The 21,855-nt window shown below is 36.1% G+C and overlaps 1 protein-coding gene across 1 annotated transcript in view; it reads right to left on the reverse strand.

The window, feature by feature from the left end:
* Positions 1-21,855, reverse strand: part of LMBRD1 (LMBR1 domain containing 1) — a 75,369-nt gene that overhangs the window by 19,405 nt on the left and 34,109 nt on the right. Inside the window, exons 6-9 of the mRNA XM_084890403.1 lie at positions 19,087-19,175; positions 16,422-16,495; positions 5,927-6,052; positions 4,936-5,088 (exon numbers count right to left, since the gene is read on the reverse strand). Coding sequence (XP_084746529.1) covers positions 4,936-5,088; positions 5,927-6,052; positions 16,422-16,495; positions 19,087-19,175 — 442 coding nt within the window. The remainder of the gene's footprint in view (positions 1-4,935; positions 5,089-5,926; positions 6,053-16,421; positions 16,496-19,086; positions 19,176-21,855) is intronic.

Raw genomic sequence — 21,855 nt, forward strand, 5'->3', positions numbered from 1 at the left:
TGGGGCATATTTCCTTTTAATATCTAAACTTTATATTAGGGAAGGTAGAAACTAAGCAAAACAATTATTGGAACTAGGTTTCTACAGTAAGAAATAAAATTCCAGAATTAAAAAGGGGTAAAACCGATGTTATTAATAATAACCTAGGCTTTTTTCCCCTTGAGAACTTCTCAAGTTCCAAAGACAGCTAAGCTGTAGAGTTCACAAAGCTAAGTCCACAATTACTGAAAAATACTTATGTAAGCTTTGTTCAGGTATGAGTTATACTGTTGTTGGCCATAAGTTCAATGTTGATGAATCAACAACAGGTATTAAATGAGTTGTTCTTAAACATAAGCAGAAAAAAACAAGGTATTGTATTGATTAGCCCCTGATTTCCAAGTCCCAATCCAAGCTTTTCTAGGTACTAGAGCCTCAGTGCTGTAAATTAAGAAGCACTACACTATAACCCAAAATGTACCTCTCAAATAAAAAATGATCAAGTAAAACTCTGGAATGGATAGTTATTACTTCCAATAAATATTTATTTATTTATTTTTTAAATATATTTTATTGATTTTGTACAGAGAGGAAGGGAGAGAGATAGAGAGTTAGAAACATCGATGAGAGAGAGTCATCGATCAGCTGCCTCTTGCACACCCCCCACTGGGTATGTGCCCGCAACCAAGGTACATGCCCTTGACCGGAATCAAACCCGGGACCCTTACAGTTCGCAGGCTGACGCTCTATCCTCTGAGCCAAACCAGTGCCGGCCCAATAAATATTTAATAAGCCTACTTTAGAGTTAGAAAGAGTCAGTCATTGCCTTTAGGCATTTTTACATAGTGTGGCCTATGATAAGGAATAACCACACATGTTTTAAATACTACTACTGAAGGACATCTGCTACATCTTTAAACATAATTCATATTCAATTTCAGTGGATTCTAGGATGACAGAAATGAGTAAAAAAATTTTTAAATATTCTCACAGACCTTCCAAACAACTACACACCGTCCGTATATAATAAAATTAAATTTCACTACTTGCTTACCTTATGAGATATAGTTATGTTTAGGTCTGTTTATTTCTTAGAAGGTTGGGAAAGAAATGGGGCAACGCAAATTACAAATTTTAACAGTTCTTTACTTGGGATCTTCTTCAAATAAACATAAACATGTTTTTAAAAGTATGTGAACACTAACACTGAGTAATCTGAAAAAGAATTTTAAAAAGTTCCTTTATATAACATCAAAAAGAATACTTAGAAAATAAATTTAAACAAGGAGGCAAATGATATATACTTAAAACTACAAAGTATTGCAGAAGGAAAGGAAGAAAGACAAATAAATGGAATGACATCCTATGTTCATGGATTAAAAGACTCAGTATTGTTAAACTAGGGGCCCAGTGCACGAAATCGTGCACCTTGAAAGAAATTGTGGGCCGTGAGGCTGTGGTGGGCACAGAGGTGGGTCTCGGCCCATCCTGCACGTTCCAGCCCGGCCCCTCTTGCCTCAGCCCCTGGCTCCCTGTCTGTTGGCAGCCCCGCTCTGTGCCACCACTGACCACATGGAGCAATTATATTGCTATAGGAATGCAAAATGGTACAACCACTTTAGAAAATATTTTGGCCATTTCTTATAAACTTAAATATATATTGAACATTAGACCCAGGAATTCTACTCAGGTATTTACCCAAGAAAAAAAAATGAATTAAATGAAAACACATGTCTACACAAAGATTTATGCACAAATGTTTACATAAGCATTATTCATAATAGTCTCAAAGTGGAAACAACTGAAATCCACTAACAGATAAGTGGATAAACAAACTGTGACATAGATATGCACTGGAGTGCTAATCACCAATAAAACAGAACGAACCACTTTAAAAAAATGCAACAACATGGATGAATCTCAAAAACATTGGGCTGAGCCAAAGAAGCTAGACAAAAAACTATACACTCCCCAATAAACTGTTAAAAGATCACATATTTTTATTTCCTTTATACAAAATGATAGAACACATAAAACTAAAGTATAGAGTCAGAAGTGCATTAGTGGTTATCTGGGGTCTGTGCTCAAGGAAGCAGGGGGAGACAAAGTAGCTTTTTGGGATAATGTAGATGTTCTATATATAGTATATATATTTGGTAAAATCAATCCCTTTGAGCATATGTTCAGTGAAATGGAACATACAGCATGTTTAAAACAAGGCAGTTAATGTTACAAATTGGTTATAAGTATTTATAAGAAGCTACAATTTAAAATTAAGATAAGGTTGGAGAAGGCTTCATCATACCTTTGGTACTATAAAGACAAATCTTTTTGGAAAAAAGGATTAGGGTGAATTTAAAAAAATGTATTCTAACAGAAGGTTAAATTAATGATACATAGAACTGATTATGTTTTTTTAAGTTTATCTTTATTGTTGAAAGTGTTACAGATGTCTCTTTCCTTCCCCCATCCTCCCACTGATTCCCTCCACCCTGTTCCAGCCCCTCCCCAAGTCCCTCCACCTCTACCACTATTGTCTGTCCATGGCTATGCATATAAATTCATTGTTAATCTCTTCCTCCCCTCTCTCCCTGCTTCCCTCGGAAATAACTCAATCTGTTGCATCTGTTTTGTTCATCAGTTTATTTTGTTCATTAGATTCCACATATAAATGAGATTGTGTGATACTTATCTTTTCTCTGAGTGGCTTATTTCTCTCAGCATACTAGTAGAGGCCTGGTGCACAAAATTCGTGCGCGGGGTGGGGCAGGGTGTCCCTCAGCCCAGCCTGCACCCTCTCCCATCTGGGACCCCTCGAGGGATGTCCGAATGCCTGCTTAGACCCGATCCCAATGGGCAGTCAGACATCCCTCTCACAATCCAAGACTGCTGACTCCCAACTGCTCGCCTGACTACCTTCCTGATTGCCCCTAACCACTTCTGCTGCCAGCCTGATAACCCCCTAACCACTCCCATGCCAGCCTGATTTATGCCTAACTGCTCCCTTGCCGGCCTGGCCATCCCTAACTGTCCTCCCCTGCAGGGTTGATCACTTCCAACTGCCCTTCCTTATAGGCCTGGTGCCTCCCAACTGCCCTCCCCTGCTGGCCATCTTGTGTCCACACGGGGGCAGGATCTTTGACCACACAGGAGCAGCAGTCTTGTGTGTTGTAGTGATGGCCAATCTGCATATTACTCTTTTATTAGATTATTAGATAGGATAGAGGCCTGGTGCATGGGCGGGGGCCAGCTGGTTTGCCCTGAAGGGTGTCCCGGATCAGGGTGGGGTTCCCTTGGGGCGTGGGGTGGCCTGAGAGAGGGGCCTGTCGTGGTTTGCAGGCCGGCCATGTCCCCTAGCGACTCAGGCGGAAGCCCTGGTATTTATTAACCTTCTACAATTGAAACTTTGTAGCCTGGAGTGGAGCCAAGGCCCTTGCTCACTGGGCTGCCGCCATTTATGTTTGGTTTTATGTATCTTCTATAATTGAAACTTTGTAGCCTTGAGTGGAGGCCTAGGCCAGTCAGGGCAGGTGGAAAGCTTTGGTTCTTCTATTGCCAGGGGCAACCCTAGCCTGCTCTTTCCAGCTCCATGGCTGCCGCCATTTTTCTTGGGATTTATCTTCTATAATTGAAACTTTGTAGCCTTGAGTGGAGCCTAGGCTGGCCAGGGCAGGAGGAAAGCTTGGCTTCCGTTGTGGGGGAAACCCAAGCCTCTCAACTGCTCTCTGTGGCTGCAGCCATTTTGGTTGGGGTTGATTTGGATACTCATTCTGATTGGCTGTGGGCGTGGCTTGAGCAGAGTGGTAATTAATTTGCATATCACTCTTTTATTAGGTAGGATACTTCAGGTCCCTTCTTGTTGTAATATGGTAATTATTGAGAAACTCTTTAAAAGAGTAGTTTTTTGGAGTGAGCACTCAAGTCACTGCATTATCTCACTTCCTTTTTAATTATAAGAGGAAGACATAGCAGCATTAGAACTCAACCTGACTTGATCTCTGAGGGGTTCTATAAAACACCTTTTAAACAATTTAGCCAAAAACCATTTCTAGCTTCGTTTGGCCCAACTTTACTCAAACCAATCTATACACTGCACTTTCTGAATTACTTATGGTATACAAAGCCCTGGTGTTTGAAATGCCAAATACAGCATGGGCACATATAGAAATTTATGGCCATCAGTTCTAGTTATTTTTAGACTCAGGGTCATATTATGATGACCTTAATTCAATTTATTTATTTAAAATAATCATAGCTTTATTTTTATTTTAGAAAGAGAGAGAAAGGGAGAGAGATATACTGATTTCTTATTCTACTTATTTGTATGCATTTCATTGGTTGTTTCTTGTATGTTCCCTGATAAGAGATTGAACACCCAACTTTGGCATATCAGGATGATGCTCTAATCAACTGGGTTACCCAGTCAGGGCCTCAATTCAGATACTTATGTTTAGATACCATACTTCCAAGAATTCAAGGCTAGCAAATGATGCTCCCACCCCCCAAAAAAGTAATGGTTTTCTATCTCAAATAATACCTTTTTACATAGTTTTCGCCACATATCATCTATTGATAAAAAAAAAAAAAATGCTATTACTTTTCAGTTAGGGCTCCTAAATTTTATCATGAGTCCCAGATCTCTTATTTATAGAAAAGTACAACTTAACAAAATATGCTATCAGCAAATTACATTACTTACCTATATTTTAACTTAGATTTCCCAACAACTATGTTGATATAACACTTGCATTACACATGAGTAAATGAAGTTCAGAGAGTTACATACCTTGCCCAAACTACCAAATGAAAGAGCTGTGATTCAAACCCAGATTATTTTAACTCCAAAATGCTCTTGAGCACCATGCTGTATTGCCTCTAAAGGAGAATTCAACCTCTGACAGGTACAATATAAACTTGGAAGAAGAGTGACAGCATAATTTTTAAAACACCATTTACCTTCAGGGGCCGCAGAGCGCCACAAAATTTTGTCCAGCAGCTGTTTTCAATGAATTCTAAGCGCCTCTCTCTTTTCCTAAGCGTTCGTAACCTTTCTTCAAGTTGTTTTAAGGTGCGTTTATCCCTTGCTGGCAAAGGTCGACCATCTTTGCTCTGCAAACAACAGAACAAATGTAACAGTTTTTACCATTAAGGTCTTAATAAAGTAATCCATCAGATTTAGCAGATCAGGCAATGAAACTTCTTTAGGTTGGATTTGACTCCTTAGACAAATTTACAAATGGAAAAGAATAATTTTTATGTGACAATGCACATATATGTAACAAGGTTAGCACCAAAATGTAAATGTGTGGTCACAGTGGTGTGGCTCAGTGACTGAGTGTTGACCTATGAACCAGGAAGTCACCATTCGATTCCCAGTCAATCCCCAGTGTTGGGCATTGTAGGAGGCAGCCTATCAGTGATTCTCTCTCATAATTGATGTTTCTATAATTCTCTCCCTCTCACTTCTCTGAAATCAATAAAAATATATTTTAAAAAATAAAGTAAAAAGAAATGAATATAGGCATGGTTTTTGAAGAATATGTTGCAAAACAATTCAATATAAAAAATGTTTGCCAAAGTCTAAGTCAACATCAGAAAGCAGCTCAAAGTAATTTGATGCTTTCCAATTATAATAAAACTAGAGGCCCAGTGTACAAATTTGTGCATGAGTGGGGGGTATGGGTGTGGTATGTTTCTCTCACCCCAGCCTGTACCCTATTCAATCTGGGACCCGTCAAGGTATGTCCCACCAAGATTGAGCCTAAATGGGCGGTCGGACATCCCTCTCATAATCCAACACTACTGGCTCTTAGTGGGCAGTCAGACATCTCTGTGGCCACGGCAACTCAGCAATGACTGCAAGATTGACTTCGGGTGTTCAGTCAAGCCTTCAGTTGTTCTGGACATTACGGACCCTGAGTTTTTATATATTAGGATACCAACTCACTTTTGATTTAATTGATTGAATGTGTTGTTCCACTTCTTCAATGTCTTCAGTGTTTTCTAAACGTTCATAAGCAGCACTTCTAGTGCCTTTTATAAGATTTAAAGGTAATGCCGACATGCCATAGGCCTGAAAAACAAAATTAAAAATGTGATTTAGTAATATTTTAAATACAGGATATCCAAAAAAAAAAGGTATATGCACTTTAACAGCTGATAGCTCAATTTTGAAAATGAAATGCATTTTAGTAAACGCTGGTTTTATAATTATTTATAATGTGTGTACACATTTTTTTGGGGGGGAAACACCCTATATATAACACAATTTTCAGGTTAAAATGCCATTAAAAAAATGAACACTACATTTAAGAATCTGAGATATATATATATATATATATATATATATATATATATATATATGGCATTATGTAATGACTAGAGGCCCCGACGCACAAAATTCGAGCAAGAGTAGGCCTTCCTTCCCCGGCCTCCGGCACCGGCTTCCCTCGGGCCTTTGGCAGGCGCCTGGGACCCAGGCTTCCCTCACAGTCCCAACTTTGTCCTGAAGGTCGTCCAGAAGGACATCCAGTCTAGTTAGCTTTTATTATTATAAATATCATTTGAACACAAGACCAGTACACAATGTTGGCTTTTTACAACTAAATGCCAAGGCAGAAATATTTTATTAAATCCAATTTTTAGTAAATTCCCTGTCCTCACAATCACCTCCAAATTAGTCTTATTTTTATCCTCTTGAATATTATTTTGTGTTGGAAGGATTTGGGTCCCTAAATATACTACCTGAGTACTCAATACTATTTCTCAAGCAATATGTTGTTCTAGTCAATATTCACAATGTGGCCCTTATTTTTTAATCTTTTGTATTTTTAAATGTTTATTTTTTAAATTTTTTAAATTGTAGTTGATATACAATATATTAGTTTCAGGTATACAATATAGTGGTTAGACATTTATATAACTTATAAAGTGATCAAGTTGATAGCTAGTACCCTTCTGACACCATATATAGTTATAACAATATTATTGATTATATTCCCTGTGCTGTACCTTATGTGGCTAACATTCCATTCTATATATATCTTTATGGATACTTAGGTTGCTTCCAAGTCTTTATTATCACAAATAATGGTACAATCAACATAGGAGTGCAAATGTCTTTTCAAATTAGTGTTTTGGAATTCTTTGGATACATAACAAAAATTAGGATCGCTGGCTCATACGGTAATTCTATTTTTAATTTTTTGAGAAACCTCCATTCTGTTTTCCATAAAGGCTGCACCCAATTTACAATCCTTCCAACAGTACACAAGGGTTCCCTTTTCTCCACATCTCTGCCAACACTTGTTTGTTGATTTATAACAGCCATTCTGACAGTGATGAGGTGTTAACTCATTGCGGTTTTAATTTTCTCTTCCCTGGTGATTAATGATGCTGAGCATTTTTTATATGTCTATTGGCCAACTGTCCTCTTTGGATAAATGTCTATTCAGGTCCTCTGCCCATTTTTTAATGGGATTAGGGTGTTTTGGGGGTTTTTTTTGTGTGTTAAATTATATGAGTTCCTTACATATTTTGGCTAACCTCTTATCAGATGTATTGGCAAATATGTTCTTCCATTCAATAGGTTGTCTTTGTTTTGATGGTTTCCTTCACTGTGCAAAAACTCTTTAGTTTCGTGTAGTCCCATTTCTTTATTTTTTTTATTTTGTTTCCCATATCTGAGAAGCTAAGGGGCCCTTATTTAGAGTCCACTGTCAAATGCAGGTCATCTACATTCTATACATTGGTCTGTTGGTCTCACTTTCTACAAACCCATCTTCTATAACATATCCAATGTGATCTTTCTCTCACACTCAAGTCAGATTATGCCATTCCTCTAATTAGCACCCTCAAGGACTTTAATAAGGGTAGTTTTCAAAGTATTCTTTGACTAGTTCCTAGGATTCTGGGTAGGTATTTGTAGAGCCACTACAGGAGAGAGGAAGGCAGGTAGTTAGTGATGCAGGGACCTACTGCTACTTTTCTAGAGCAAATCTACTTTCTTCATCTACATTTTTACATGTCAGAATTTCATCTAAGAGTGTTGATTCTCTCAATTCTTTTTTCTCCTACTTTTATTCTAAGAACAAGCTTTTATTAAATTGATAAAATAATTTCTTTGAGATATTTAACCAAAAATCATTTTAAAAGAAATTTTTTATTCATATGAACTTGTTTCCTTACATGAAATTCATATATTTATTAGAAAGCTGAACTGAATTTCTAAATAGCTTAATGTAAAAGATTTCAGGGGGGGAAAAAATATGTCCTTGAAAATACTTGGACACATAGGATCAGAATACATGAAATTCATATATTTATTAGAAAGCTGAACTGAATTTCTAAATAGCTTAATGTAAAAGATTTCAGGGGGAAAAAATATGTCCTTGAAAATACTTGGACACATAGGATCAGAATACAGCATCTTTTAATGAGTTTTTAATCGTCTGAAGAGAGCAAGTAAAAGAAATAGTCATGGTTTTGGTTGCCTAGCTTTTAGCTTGTTTTTGGATTGCATGTTTAAGTTTCAATAATTACCTGAAATTTAATGATAAGATTTAGATTATGATAAACTTGACATAAGGCATTATACAAAACATTTCATCAACACAACTTTAAGATCTTCAAACAACCATCTTTTCAATTCAACCTCAAACTTATTTGAGGGGGAAAAAATGTATGAAAAGACTATCATATTCAGAAATAAAACTTTTATTGCTTGCTACTGCCCTCTAGTGAATTACTAGGAAATCAACTAGGCTAAAGAGATTATATTACTTAAAATGCTTTAAGGTCATCCATAATTGCTTCCAATTTTATTTGTTTCAACTTCCAAAAATAAATCACCATCTGTATTTTAAAATCCAAAATATTTTGAAGGACTGCATACAAACTACAAATATTTATAATACCGTCTTACACTGTCTAGTGTAGAAAAGCACCTTTTCTCTGCATATCTCTGCTCTGTCTAGAATGTTTTCCAACCTATGAGCCTTGGATTATTGCAAAGAATCAACACCAAGCACTGCTGTGAAGCTGAATAAATGTCTTGCATATACTTGTAACTCCTATTATTCAATTACATGTTTGCTAAAATGACTAATGAAACAATTTAACATGTACTCAATAAGATTTCCCTTCTAAATATTCACTGATTCTAAGACATCTCTATTTCCTCACATCAGTGAATCTGGATGCATCTTATAATCATTGGCTAGGCAGAAGTCACACATAGTTGTCATACCAGCTATTCACAAATATATAGCTGGTTACCATATATCAATAGTTACTTCATTGGTTGAATTGCATGCATTCTTGGTAGAACTATTGTCATTTTAAATGTCATTTAAGATAGTACTATGATTCTATATTGGAACAAAAAGTGTGTAAGGGGAAATGAACAAAGGAGCAAATAATGAAGCAAATATTAATTAGAGCAATGATGATAATTCTATATTTTCTTGCAAAACAACAGTCAAGAATGTTAGCGGCCTAAGAAAGGAAGATACTCAAAGTAGAAGCCATTTTGCTAGTTAGGTAAATGCAGAAAGATAGCCTTTCACATGGCAAAATAAGAAAGAACTGCAAAACAATGAAAAAGCTTAAATTTATACAACAGTTCCTAGTATGCTAGCAGCTTTGGAGACAATCCCAGTGACAAGAGTGGAGCTCTTAAGAAAAGCTGTATCATCAATTCTCTTGATAGCATAAAAGACAATCTTGTATAATAAATCATGGACATAAATAAACAATTCAAAAAAGTGATTCAAGAGATTCATATTACAAATGTCAAGTTTTAGGAATACATTTCCAATTTATTTCACTTCTATTTCTTGTTCTGTATGCAGAAAAGTGATATGATTTTAAATTATTTACAAAAGTCTAGAAAACTTCTCATATAAAAGCATGGGCAGGGACCCTTTTTTAAAAAAAATACTTTTATTGATTTCAGAGAGGAAGGGAGAGATAGAAACATAAATGATGAGAAAGAATCATTTATCAGCTGCCTCCTGCACTCCCCCTACTGGGGATGGAGTCATCAACCAGGACATGCACCCTGACTGGAAATTGGAATCAAGACCTCTTGTTCATAGGTTGATGCTCAATCACTGAGCTAACTATACAGGGACCTTTTTTAAAAAAAAAAATATGTTTCATTTATTTTTTTTACAGAGAGGAAGGGAGAGGGATAGAGAGTTAGAAACATGGATGAGAGAGAAACATCAATCAACTGCCAAGGTATACCGATATGTCCTTGACAGGAATCAAACTTATAGGTCCACAGGCCGACGCTCTATTCACTGAGCCAAACTGGTTAGGACAGGACCTTTTTTATAGTGGAACATAAAATACAGGTGCATCTACCCCTATGTTTATAGCAGCACAATCTACAATAGCCAGAATTTGGAAACGGCCTAAGTGTCCGTCAGCAGATGATTGGATCCAAAAACTATGGTACATCTACACAATGGAATACTATGCTGCCATAAAAAAGAAGGAATTCTTATCATTTGCAGCAACCTGGATGGAATTGGAGAACATCATGCTGAGTGAAATAAGCCAATCAATGAAAAAGAAACACCACATGACCTCACTCATTTGTGGATAATAAAGAGCATTATAAACTGATGAACCAAAAGATAGATATAGAGATAGTATATCAACAAGTAGACTGTCAAATTACAGCAGGGAGGGGAGGAAGATCTGGGGGGAGATAATAGATCAACCGAAGGACTTTTATACATGCATATAAGTACAACCAATGGACACAAAACTCTGGGGAGGGAGGGGATGTGTGGGAGGGAGGGAGGGGGGCAAAAAAAAAATCAATAAAATATATTAAAAAATAAATAAATAAATAAATAAAATAAATAAATAATAATAAAAAAAATACAAAAAAAATACAGGTGCATCTATATCACATGGAAGGCTGAGAAATTTGACTTTTAAAAGGGACTGTCTTCAAATATTATTGAGAACCACTGCTCTACTTATTTCTATTTTTGAATCTTCAATTAATCACTTTACATTTCATATAAAATGTATATAGGTGAACATATAGAGATACAAATACAAATAAAATTCATAAATATCCTAGAGCATATGTTCAGTTTTCAACTGATAAATGTATATAAGTTTAGTAGTCACTGCTTTTCTAGGCAATTCAGTGTCCACATACTACTTTTTTATAAAAATATCATTATTCAACATTTCCCCACTTGATGGCACTGAAAATAAAAGTATCTACATAGCCAGGACCGGTTTGGCTCAGTGGATAGAGCGTCAGCCTACGGACTGAAAGGTCCCAGGTTCGATTCCGGTCAAGGGCATGTACCTTGGTTGCAGGCACATCCCCAGGGGGGAGTGTGCAAGAGGCAGCTGGTCGATGTTTCTTTCTCATGGATATTTCTAACTCTCTGTCCCTCTCAATTCCTCTCTGTAAAATCAATAAAATATATATTTTTTAAAAAGTATCTACATAAATATCTGTGCCCAGAGATTTTTCTTTTTTTTAGTTTTATTTTTCCATCACCATTTATCCCCTCTATGCCTTCTTCCATCTCCAGTCATCCCACCCCCCACAATCACAATTGTTGTATATGTCCATATGTCCATGAGTTCACTCTCTTTTTTAAGCTGAAAACAATAGGAAGACTAATTAATATGCTTGACATTGTTCTTCTAAAATTGAGTGGCCAATTATTTGGCTATTCCTAAGGACATGGTACAGTGGATATAATCTTGGTAAAATTTAGATAATCAATTAGTTTATAAACTAAACAATAATGTATATCTAAGAAATTCACATTTGACTGACATATACATTACAAAAACATCTCAAACTTCAATACTAACAGTTACAGATTCTATAATAGACATGAGCCTTAACTGGTTTGGCTCAGTGGATAGATCATCAGCCTATGGACTGAAGGGTCCCAGGTTCTATTCCAGTCAAGGTCATGTACCTTGGTTGTGGGCACATCCCCAGTAGGGGTGTGCAGGAAGCAGCTGATGGATGTTTCTCATCAATGTTTCTAACTCTCTATCCCTCTCCCTTCCTCTCTGTAAAAAATCAATAAAATATATTTTAAAAAAACATAACAGACATGATTATACCTTCAATAATTAATGCTTTGTACTTAGGGTTAAAATATGCTAAGTATTAACTTCCCTCTTTGGGTACCTTAATGAAAATGAAACCTCTCTACTTCCTATGAATTTGTACCCTCTTCCACGTTCCACCAGAAAAAGCTCAATTCTCAAGCATCTATATAATGTTAGGAGACAACTGGTAACTAGTACTATTAACCATCTATCTATAATTAAACGATTTATCTATAAACAGTTGATTTTCAATTAGTTTTTAATAAAGTTTGTATATGATTGGCCCATTTTTACAAATGGAAAAGCTAGGGTTCAGATGTTTGATTACATAAAGACACTCATGATTAGTGCTCAGCTATGTACACCATGCTGCCCCTTTAAAAAGAGTCTCCTCTAGCCTACCCTTCTTCCTCTCTTTATACACTAGATAGTTGGCCAGACTGTGATTTGGTAACAAAACATTCTTCCACTGAGTTTTGAGCTTATCCTGTAGTATTATTTAAATAATGTTTATCTAGCCACATATACCCAAGTATCCACCATCCAACTGTGAATGCCTCTATGACTTATCTTTTCCTAACATACAGTTTCACTGACCATAACACAATTGCTGTTAGCAGCTGATTTACAATATCTGCAAGAGGAGAGTGGTAAGAACTATACTCTGAGCCATAAGAAAAGTAAATATTCAACAATTCGAGATACTAGTGACTACTGAGTAGCCAACAGATTGCAAGATTTGGTAAATTATTTAATTACTAGAGGCCAGGTACACAAAATTTGTGGGGGGTGGGAGGGGAGATCGTATCCCTCAGCCCAGCCTGCACCCTCTCTAATCTGGGACCCCTCGAGGGATGTCCAGCTGCCCGTTTAGGCACGATCCCAGGCAGTCGAACATCCTTCTCACAATCCATGACTGCAGGTTCCCAACTGCTTGCCTGCCTGCCTTCCTGATTGGCCCTAACCACTTCTGCTTGCCAGCCTGATCACCCCCTAACCACTCCCATGCCAGACTGATTGATATCTAACTGCTCCCTGCCAGCCTGCTTGCCCCCAACTTCCCTCCTCTGCCGACCTGGTCAATGTTCTTCAGCCCAGACCTTTGCATTCTAGAAAAGTAAAGCTCGTCTAAGGATATCTCAACTAAGTCAATATGATTATTAGGCTTAACTTTCTGCTTAAATAATAATGTTCTCAGTTTTTGTTTGAATATAAAATATGGTATTAATTTGAAAAACGAAATAAGCCAGTCAGAGAAAGGTAAGTATCACATGATCTCACTCATTTGTGGAATATAATGAACAACATAAACTGATGAACAAAAACAGATACAGAAACAGACATGCATCAATCAGTCTGTCAAACCTCAGAAGGAAGATAGGGCCTGAGGGTGGAGGTAAGGGGGAGAGATCAAAAGACTTGTAAGCTTGCATATAAGCCTAACCAATGGGCACAGACACCAGGGAGGTAAGGGCAAAGGAGGGATAAGGACACATATATAATAGCTAAATAAAGAAAATAAATAAATAAATAAATAAATGCAAAATTAAGTCAAAATAATAATGAAAAAAAAATTCTTTACAATAATATTCCTACAAGAAGATTCCCTATAGCCGAAACCAGTATGGCTCAGTGGATAGAGCATCAGCCTACGGACTGAAAGGTCCCAGGTTCGATTCTGGTCAAGGGCATGTACATTGGTTGTGGGCACATCCCCGGAGGCAGCTGGTCGGTGTTTCTCTCTCATCTATGTTTCTAGCTGTCTACCCCTCTCCCTTCCTCTCTGTGAAAAATCAATAAAATATATATATTTTTTAAAAAGAAGATTCCTATCAAATATTTTTAATAATTTCACATTTTTCCCAATCCCACTTATCACCCCAGAGCCACCAGAGTAGTGCCGTTAAACTGTTAAGAGTCTACTGCGTTCCCAATGGTTTCTAATCTCAAACAAATTAATTTCAAATCCTAACCATGGCATATAAGTCTACGTAACATGACCTCTGGCTATTTCCCATCTAAACTTTGGTCATTCTTCCCCTCGTGAACTGAGTCCAACACATTGGCTCTGTCTTCTTGCTATTATCTGAATACAGCATACAGGGTTTTGCACTTACTCTTCCCTCATAGCTGGCTCTTTCATTTTACTCAGCTCTCTGTTCAAATGTTAGAGAAGCAACTCTAGACCTTAACAGCCGAACCAGCCTCCATTACTGCCTATCCCTTACACTGCCTTACTTTTCTTCCTAAGATCCACTTGATCATAAGGAAGCAATTCTCCACGAGTAGCTCATTTTGGCACATTGTGTAAGCCGGCACTAATCGCCTTATTTTCCTGTACTATCTTTTCAAAGATGTTTGTACAACAAATAGCTTTGAAAGGCAAAGATTATATCTTCCTCTGGAGCAAAGGGCAGGCATTTTACTGTCCATTAGAAAAGATTCAGCTTCCTAAGCTCACAGTTCCTCTTTTCTATGTGAGTCTCATCTGGAGCTGTTCAAGTTGCCCCATGGGATTTAGAACTTGGGACAACAAGAAAATGCTTATTCTATGGCTACTGCTGCTGCCCTAAGTAATATGAAGTTCTTTGTCTCTTGCATCTTTGGCCAGCATCAATAAAACTGTAGCAGGCTACAAGCAGGATAAAACCTCAGACTCTTCATAGTTCTTGATGTTGACTTTAGATATTGGTTTCCTCTTTTCCACCCCCTACCCATGACTAATCTTTTATCGACTGTTATATATTCATTTGCCTTATAGTTTTCAAAGCACTTTTACAAACAGTATCGTCTGATCTTCAAAAATCCTAAGAGGCACTTTCTATCCCCATTTAATGGGGAAAACACTAACCAAAAAAGTTAAAAGACATACCCAACATCAGCATAACAAATGTGTCACAGAAAAGCAATTAGAATCCAGGCCTAACTCCTAGTTTGTTATTAACTATTTATTGCTTCTTAAAAGACAAATAACTCATATGCCATACATATATTCTGTGACATGGGAGGATAATTACCAGCTGATATATCAGATGGCAAATTCCTTGAATAATAATACATGAAAAAAACAAAATTCACAATGAATAATAAAACTGAGTACCCAAGCCGAAACCGGTTTGGCTCAGTGGTAGAGCGTCGGTCTGCGGACTGAAAGGTCCCAGGTTCGATTCCGGTCAAGGGCATGTACATTGGTTGCAGGCACATCTACAGTAGGGGGTGTGCAAGAGGCAGCTGGTCAATGCTTCTCTCTCATCGACGTTTCTAACTCTCTCTCCCTCTCCCTTCCTCTCTGTAAAAAATCAATAAAATATATTTTAAAAAAATACAAAAAACTGAGTACCCAAATAAGCACCAGAAACACATTAAGATGCATGTATTTTAGACTTCATTATACATTATAAAACTTAAATGATTATGTAAAAACCTAAATTCTATTACACTAGCAGCCCATTTCTTTTATATTTAAAGGAAGATATATTTTAAAAATATCAAAAAGGTTTCCTTTATAACCAGTATTTTCCATCTTTGCAATAATCAAGAATGTTGTAAACATAAACTTCATTAACCTGAAAAGGTTCAGATACCTAAAGCTTTCGGCACAATTTTCTTCTGGAAAATAGGTAAAGGAGCATTTATTACTGGCTCTTCCTTTATAATTTGAGAGAGAGAGAAAAAACAAAAAACAAACAAAAAAAAAACCCTCAAAGAGCGGCTATATGCAAGTTTGTGGGACTATTATAATTCTTACCTTACCATTTCTAGGAAGACTGAAAAAAATCAAAATCTCTGAGAGTATAAGATTAGATTCTATATACTAGGAAAATATCAAGTTATATAAAATATCTGATTTTAAAAGTCCTATACCCGCAAGTAGGATTAAATCTACTGAATTAGTAATAGATGCTGAACTATGGTTCAGAATTCTAATATGCTTATAAATCACTAAATTTATTATGTCATGGTATATATAACCTTCAAAGTTCACAACATATAATGTCTGTTTCTGAATATTAAATTTCACAAACATAGATAAAATGATTGTAGCTAAGAAGTTCAAAATTAACCCTCCTATTAAGTAAACTAAAAAAAAAATGAGGAAAGAAGCACTAAAATATTAAGGAAAATAAACAGAAATTGAACTCAATACAGGTTGGGGCAAAAGTAGGTATATAGTTGTTCATATAGAAAATATAATAATTGATAAATAACAAAACAAAAATAAACTGTTTGCTTACTCACAACTGTAAACCTACTTTTTCCCCACCCTAAGATAAAAATAATTGCTTCATAAAGTGATTCTCTGATTTTAACTCAGTTATCACCATAATACTTACTGTGTAAGTTATAGCTGCCAACATTCCAATCAAGGTCAGAGAACTAATGGAAAATGACAAGGCAGCTAAACCATCTACAAGGAAAGAAAAACACTGTTAAAAAAGTAGAGATACTATATTATTTAAATGTTTATATTCAACAAGCCAATATAAAAATATAAAAGTGGGTTTGTTACACATTCTGAAATAATAAACCCAATATGTATTCCCTCATCCTCAAAGTACTAAACTCATAAGTGCAGAAAATGTTTTTAAAGGTCTATTCACAAATTGATTAGTAAAAGATCTTTCAGACTAAGATTTTCTTTCCTTTACTGCTTAAGATTAAAGAGGAAGATCACTAACTTTGGAGCCTAACACAAAATCAGCAAAATATTAGATACTCAAAAGTTAGCAAAAATTTTTCTGGCCTTTCTCCACAGTAGACCTACACAGGAAAGCCACTGACCTTGACTCATCCACCTCCCCTCAATCTTGATATTCCTAATTACTTTATTCTTAATTTTCCAATAACTTTTAATATATAGCCTAAAACTAAAATTTTAAAGAGTTTATTTCACTTTTTAACTTGAAAAGAACTAATTTGCCCAACTGGAAGGGGGTTTGGGGGGAGGAAGCAAACAAACAGAAAATAGAAAAATATAATACAAAATAGAAAAACTATGGTATGTTAACAAGTTAGATTTTGGAAATTATTTAAACAAAAGTCAATGAGTGAGGATATAACAAATTATGCAACAAAATACTATGCAAATTTGAATATTCTTAAATGGGAGCAATGCTAATTTTTAAAATACTGATCTAGTTTAAATGCAGGTCCTGTGGAACTAACTATAATTTTGATTAAATTAATGAATCAATATTAACCTTTTCATAAATAATAAAATTAGAATAATACCTTCTTAAAACCTGCATCTAAGTTTATAGTATGTAGTATTTATATAACACTTGAAGAGAGCAATTAACAAATTCGCAAACTACGCAAGGGAAATTTTTAATCCTTAATTTTTTAAACTATAAATACTACAATTTATCAAATCAAAAGACACGGATGCTGTTATTTTCTTGATCTTACTAGGAGTATCAACAGAGTGTTCATACAATTAGGAAAGATCTGGCATTTGGTGGATAGCAATTTTAAAATATATTCCCAAATCAAGGATATAAAAGTGTGAAAAAAATATGCATTTTAAGAATTGTTAAAATGGAGTATTATGCTAACATATTTAGAAAATCAAAAAAGTTAATATTACTAATAGTGGTAAGCAAAATGTACTCTAGGTATGGTGTTAAGATTTGAGATTTTAAAAATGAATGTTAAGACTAAAGAGAATGAAATTATAGAAATTATCATTTTGCTACCTATATAATCAGTGATTCAAGTTATACTAATACTCAAAAACTAGTATAACTTATAGAAAAATATTTAAGGAAGAAGAGTAGTTATTTAAGAGGGCAGAAAGTAGTTATTCAAGAGACCTGAAAGAGTTAATTACAAGAAAAGAAGCAATTTTTTTCTTAGCAATAGGATCAGGTGCATAAATCCTGACAATTTAGTATTAGTTTTATAGTTGCTAGGCCTGCTATCTTTATTCTTGCTGGTGTCAGCAAGATATTAATGGACCACAATTTAGAAGATGAAATCTTAAGTGGAAAAGGAGAAAATTAAGAAGTTGTACAGCAAAGATTTCAGGACGTAATTTAAAGGATGTACAGTACCTATTAAAAAAGATACAAAAGCAGCCCTTGCTGGTTGGGTCAGTTGGTTGGAACATCACCCTGTACACCAAAAAGATTGTGGGTTCGATTCCTAGTCAGGGCACATACCTGGGTTGAAAGTTCAGTCCCCAGCTGGAGTATGACAAGCAAGCAATTGATCTTTCTCTCGCTCTACCCCTCCCACTCTCTCTCAAATTGATAAACATATCCTCACATGAGGATAAAAAATTTTAAAAAAATAAAATAGTAATGAAAATTCTCAGCATGATTACAATTAAGTATTCTATCTTTCTTTGAAAATAAGTTACTATGTGCAAAAGCACATACAATTCTGATTAATAAGTAAACATTCTTATTTTATATCAATTTCTAATGCCAATTGTATTTTTCAATGAATAAACAACTTTCTTAATCTAACCCCCTGAACCTATTTTGTTTTCCTCTAAAAACCTAGGTCATGTTGAATAAATTTAAAAAAAGCTTCTAGAAAAGCATTTCTAAAATGTTTTGATGAGGTAAACTGGTAATATTATTTTACTACAGGAAATTTCTTCACATTATATTCTGCAATTTATAAAAGACTACTTAATCAGGATCAAATAGCAATATAGGGTTTTTTCATTAGTTAAAAATGTAAAAAGAACAATATTTAGCAAATTTCTTTAATTGCAGATCACATAAAAATTATACCTTCATTGCTAAAATACTTTGAAGATCATATTTTCTCTTTAACAAAGTAATTTTATGAAGTCAAGAGACAAGATACATAATAGCTACATAATTAAAATAAGTGTTAACAACACAAACTCCCTAATTTGTCTAGCATACTTCTAACGACAAGTTTAAAATTCTTAATAATGCAAAAACAGGCTTCTCAAAAAAGTCTCAACGGTCATGAAATATGAAATATTAAAGTTGCGTGTTTTTTAAGGAAAAGAATACTTACGACTACTTCCAAGTTCTTCAAACAAGAACTTCACTTTTTCCCACTCTGTAGAATTTTTGTTATTGGGAACATTCAATGGAACAAAAGCACTACAAAGGAGAAAATAGCTGTTTAATAGTGTTAAATTCAAAAGATCAAATAAAAATAGACTGAAACTCAATTTTTAGTAATTTTTTTTTAAACAAAGATCAACTTTCCCCAAAAAAAGAACTAGCAAATCAAATCTGCACCATGTACACAGGATGTGAAAAGTTTCTTACCTATGTGTTTACTATATCACAATTTTGTCTTAATAGTTTTATCACTGCATTCAGGGTAGTTCCTTTGTAACTCTATTTACTTTATTTTCCACATTCAAAAATATTTTGAGGAGTCATAAATTAAAGATGGTCAAAAAGGTCCATAGCATTAAAAAGGTTAAGAACCTCTGTGTTAAATCAGGAAAACAGGATATAAATGTATGCAATGATTTCAATATATGCATAGGAAACAATGGAAAAGAAATATACCAGAATAAACAGTAAATATCTCCTCATAGGATTAGGGATGATGTCTTTTAAGATAGTTCTATGATTTATTATTGGAACAAAAAGTTAATGTGTAGGGGAAATGAACAAATAATGAAGCAAATATTAACTAGAACACTGATCATAATTCTGCATTTTCTTGCAAGGCAATAGTCAATATTTATGGGCCTAAGAAAGGAAGATACTCAAAGTAGAAACCATTTTGCATCTTTTTTTTTTTTTTAATCCTCACCAGAGGATATGTTTAATTGATTTTAAAGAGAGAGGAAGACAGAGGGGGAGAGAGAGAAATATCAGTGCACAGAAAGACTCCAACCAACTGAGCTACACAGGCTAGGGCTGATCTTTACTTTCTTCTTAGTATATTTCTTTATCTTACTAGATTCTACCAATACACATAATGAAAGTAAATAAATCAGAGGTTTTCATAATTGTATCCAAAAATAATTCTGAGCACCAAGACTCATGTGACCTTTCCTAGTTGGCAACACTACATCTTATCATAGGTAGATGCCAGAAGGTAATATGTCCTGAGGACAACAAAAGCATCACATTTGGAAGCCTCTCAGACTCTGTCCTATTTCTTCTTTTAATTGTAATAGAGGCCCAGTGCACGGATCTGTGCACCTATGAGGTCCTTTGGCTTGGCCTGCACCCTCTCATAATCCAGGACCCCTCAAGGGATGTCAGAGAACTGGTTTTGGCTTGATCCCCTCAGGCCAGGCCAAATCTGTGCACCAGGCCCCTAGTATTCATATAAGATCCACTCCCCCCCCTTCCCTCTGAGATTCATCAGTGCTTCCATGCCTGTGGTTTCCACTCCTGCATTGAGCATATGCCCCTTAATGGTCAGTGTGCATCACAGCTACCAGACGGTCAGCTGGTGGGCCAGTTGGCTGGTTGCTTAGGCATTTATATAGAGACTAGAGGCCTGGTGCACAAAATTCGTGCACTGGGGAGGGGTATCCCTCAGACCCACTGCACCCTCTCCAATCTGGTACCTTCAGGGGATGTTCAACTGCCCATTTAGGCCCAATTCAGGACTGCTGGCTCCCAACTAATCACCTGCCTGCCTGATTGCCCCTAACAGCTTCTGCCTGCCAGCCTGATCACCTCCTAACCACTCCCTTGCCAGCCCAATTGTCCCCAACAACCATCCCCTGACAACCCAGTAACCCCCAAATACCCCCCTCCTTCACATATTCCCTCTTTATTAGAGTTTTTTCTTTAACATATTGGACAGCCCTAACTGGCTTGGCTCAGTGAATGGAGTATCAGCCTGCAGATTCAAGGGTCCCAAGTTCAATTCTGGTCAAGGGCATGTACCTTGGTTGGGGGCACATACCCAGTGAGGAGTGTGCAGAAGGCACCTGATCGATGTTTCTCTCTCATAGATGTTTCTAGCTCTCTACCCTTCCCCTTCCTCTTTGTAAAAAATGAATACAATACATTTTTTTAAAGAAGAAACATTTAAGATTCCTCCATATCTGCCTAGCTGGTGTGACTCAAGTGGTTGAGGGGCGTGCGCACTCCAGCCAGGCTGAGACCCCAGCCCAAACTGCCGTTGCTGGCCAGGGATTGCACCTCAGGGGTGCACGCTGCAGCCAGGCTGATAACCCAGCCCAGGCTGCTGCCGCTGGATAGCAATCACTAAGTGGAGGTTCGGGTGCCTTCCATCCGGACACCCCAGGCTGAATGGGGGACTCCAGCGGTGCTGAGAGGACTGGGTGCCGCCATTTTGTCATGAAGTGACAGTTAATTTGCATATTACTCTATTATTAGATAGGATTCTTTACCTGTAATAAATTGTAACCATAAATATAATTGCCTTCAGTGAGCTATATGATTCCTGCTAGAGAATTCATAAACTGAGGGTGGTTTCATAAACTGCTCAAAATTGTAGTTGTTTAAGTATAAAAAGTCAGAGATGTGTTCCCTCATACTTTTTAGTTTGGCTAACTCCAGGTACATCCCCAATTCCTTTTCCTCTCAGACCTATCAGAAAATCCTGCTGGCTTTCTCTCCAAATAATAGGCAGAAATAAATCACTACTGCTTCCATCATGTCTTGTCTAGATTTTTGCAATAACTTCCTAACAGATCTCATGCTTTTACCCTTAAACCCCATAAAATCAAATCTCAAAACACTATCCAGAGATCCTTTTAAATATCAGATCATGTTACTCAATGACAAAAACACCTCCAATAGCGTCCCAACTCCTTCAGAACAAATTCCCAAGTCT

Source organism: Pipistrellus hanaki (assembly GCF_964339955.1).
Source record: "Pipistrellus hanaki genome assembly, chromosome: 7".
NCBI classification, from domain to species: domain Eukaryota; kingdom Metazoa; phylum Chordata; class Mammalia; order Chiroptera; family Vespertilionidae; genus Pipistrellus; species Pipistrellus hanaki.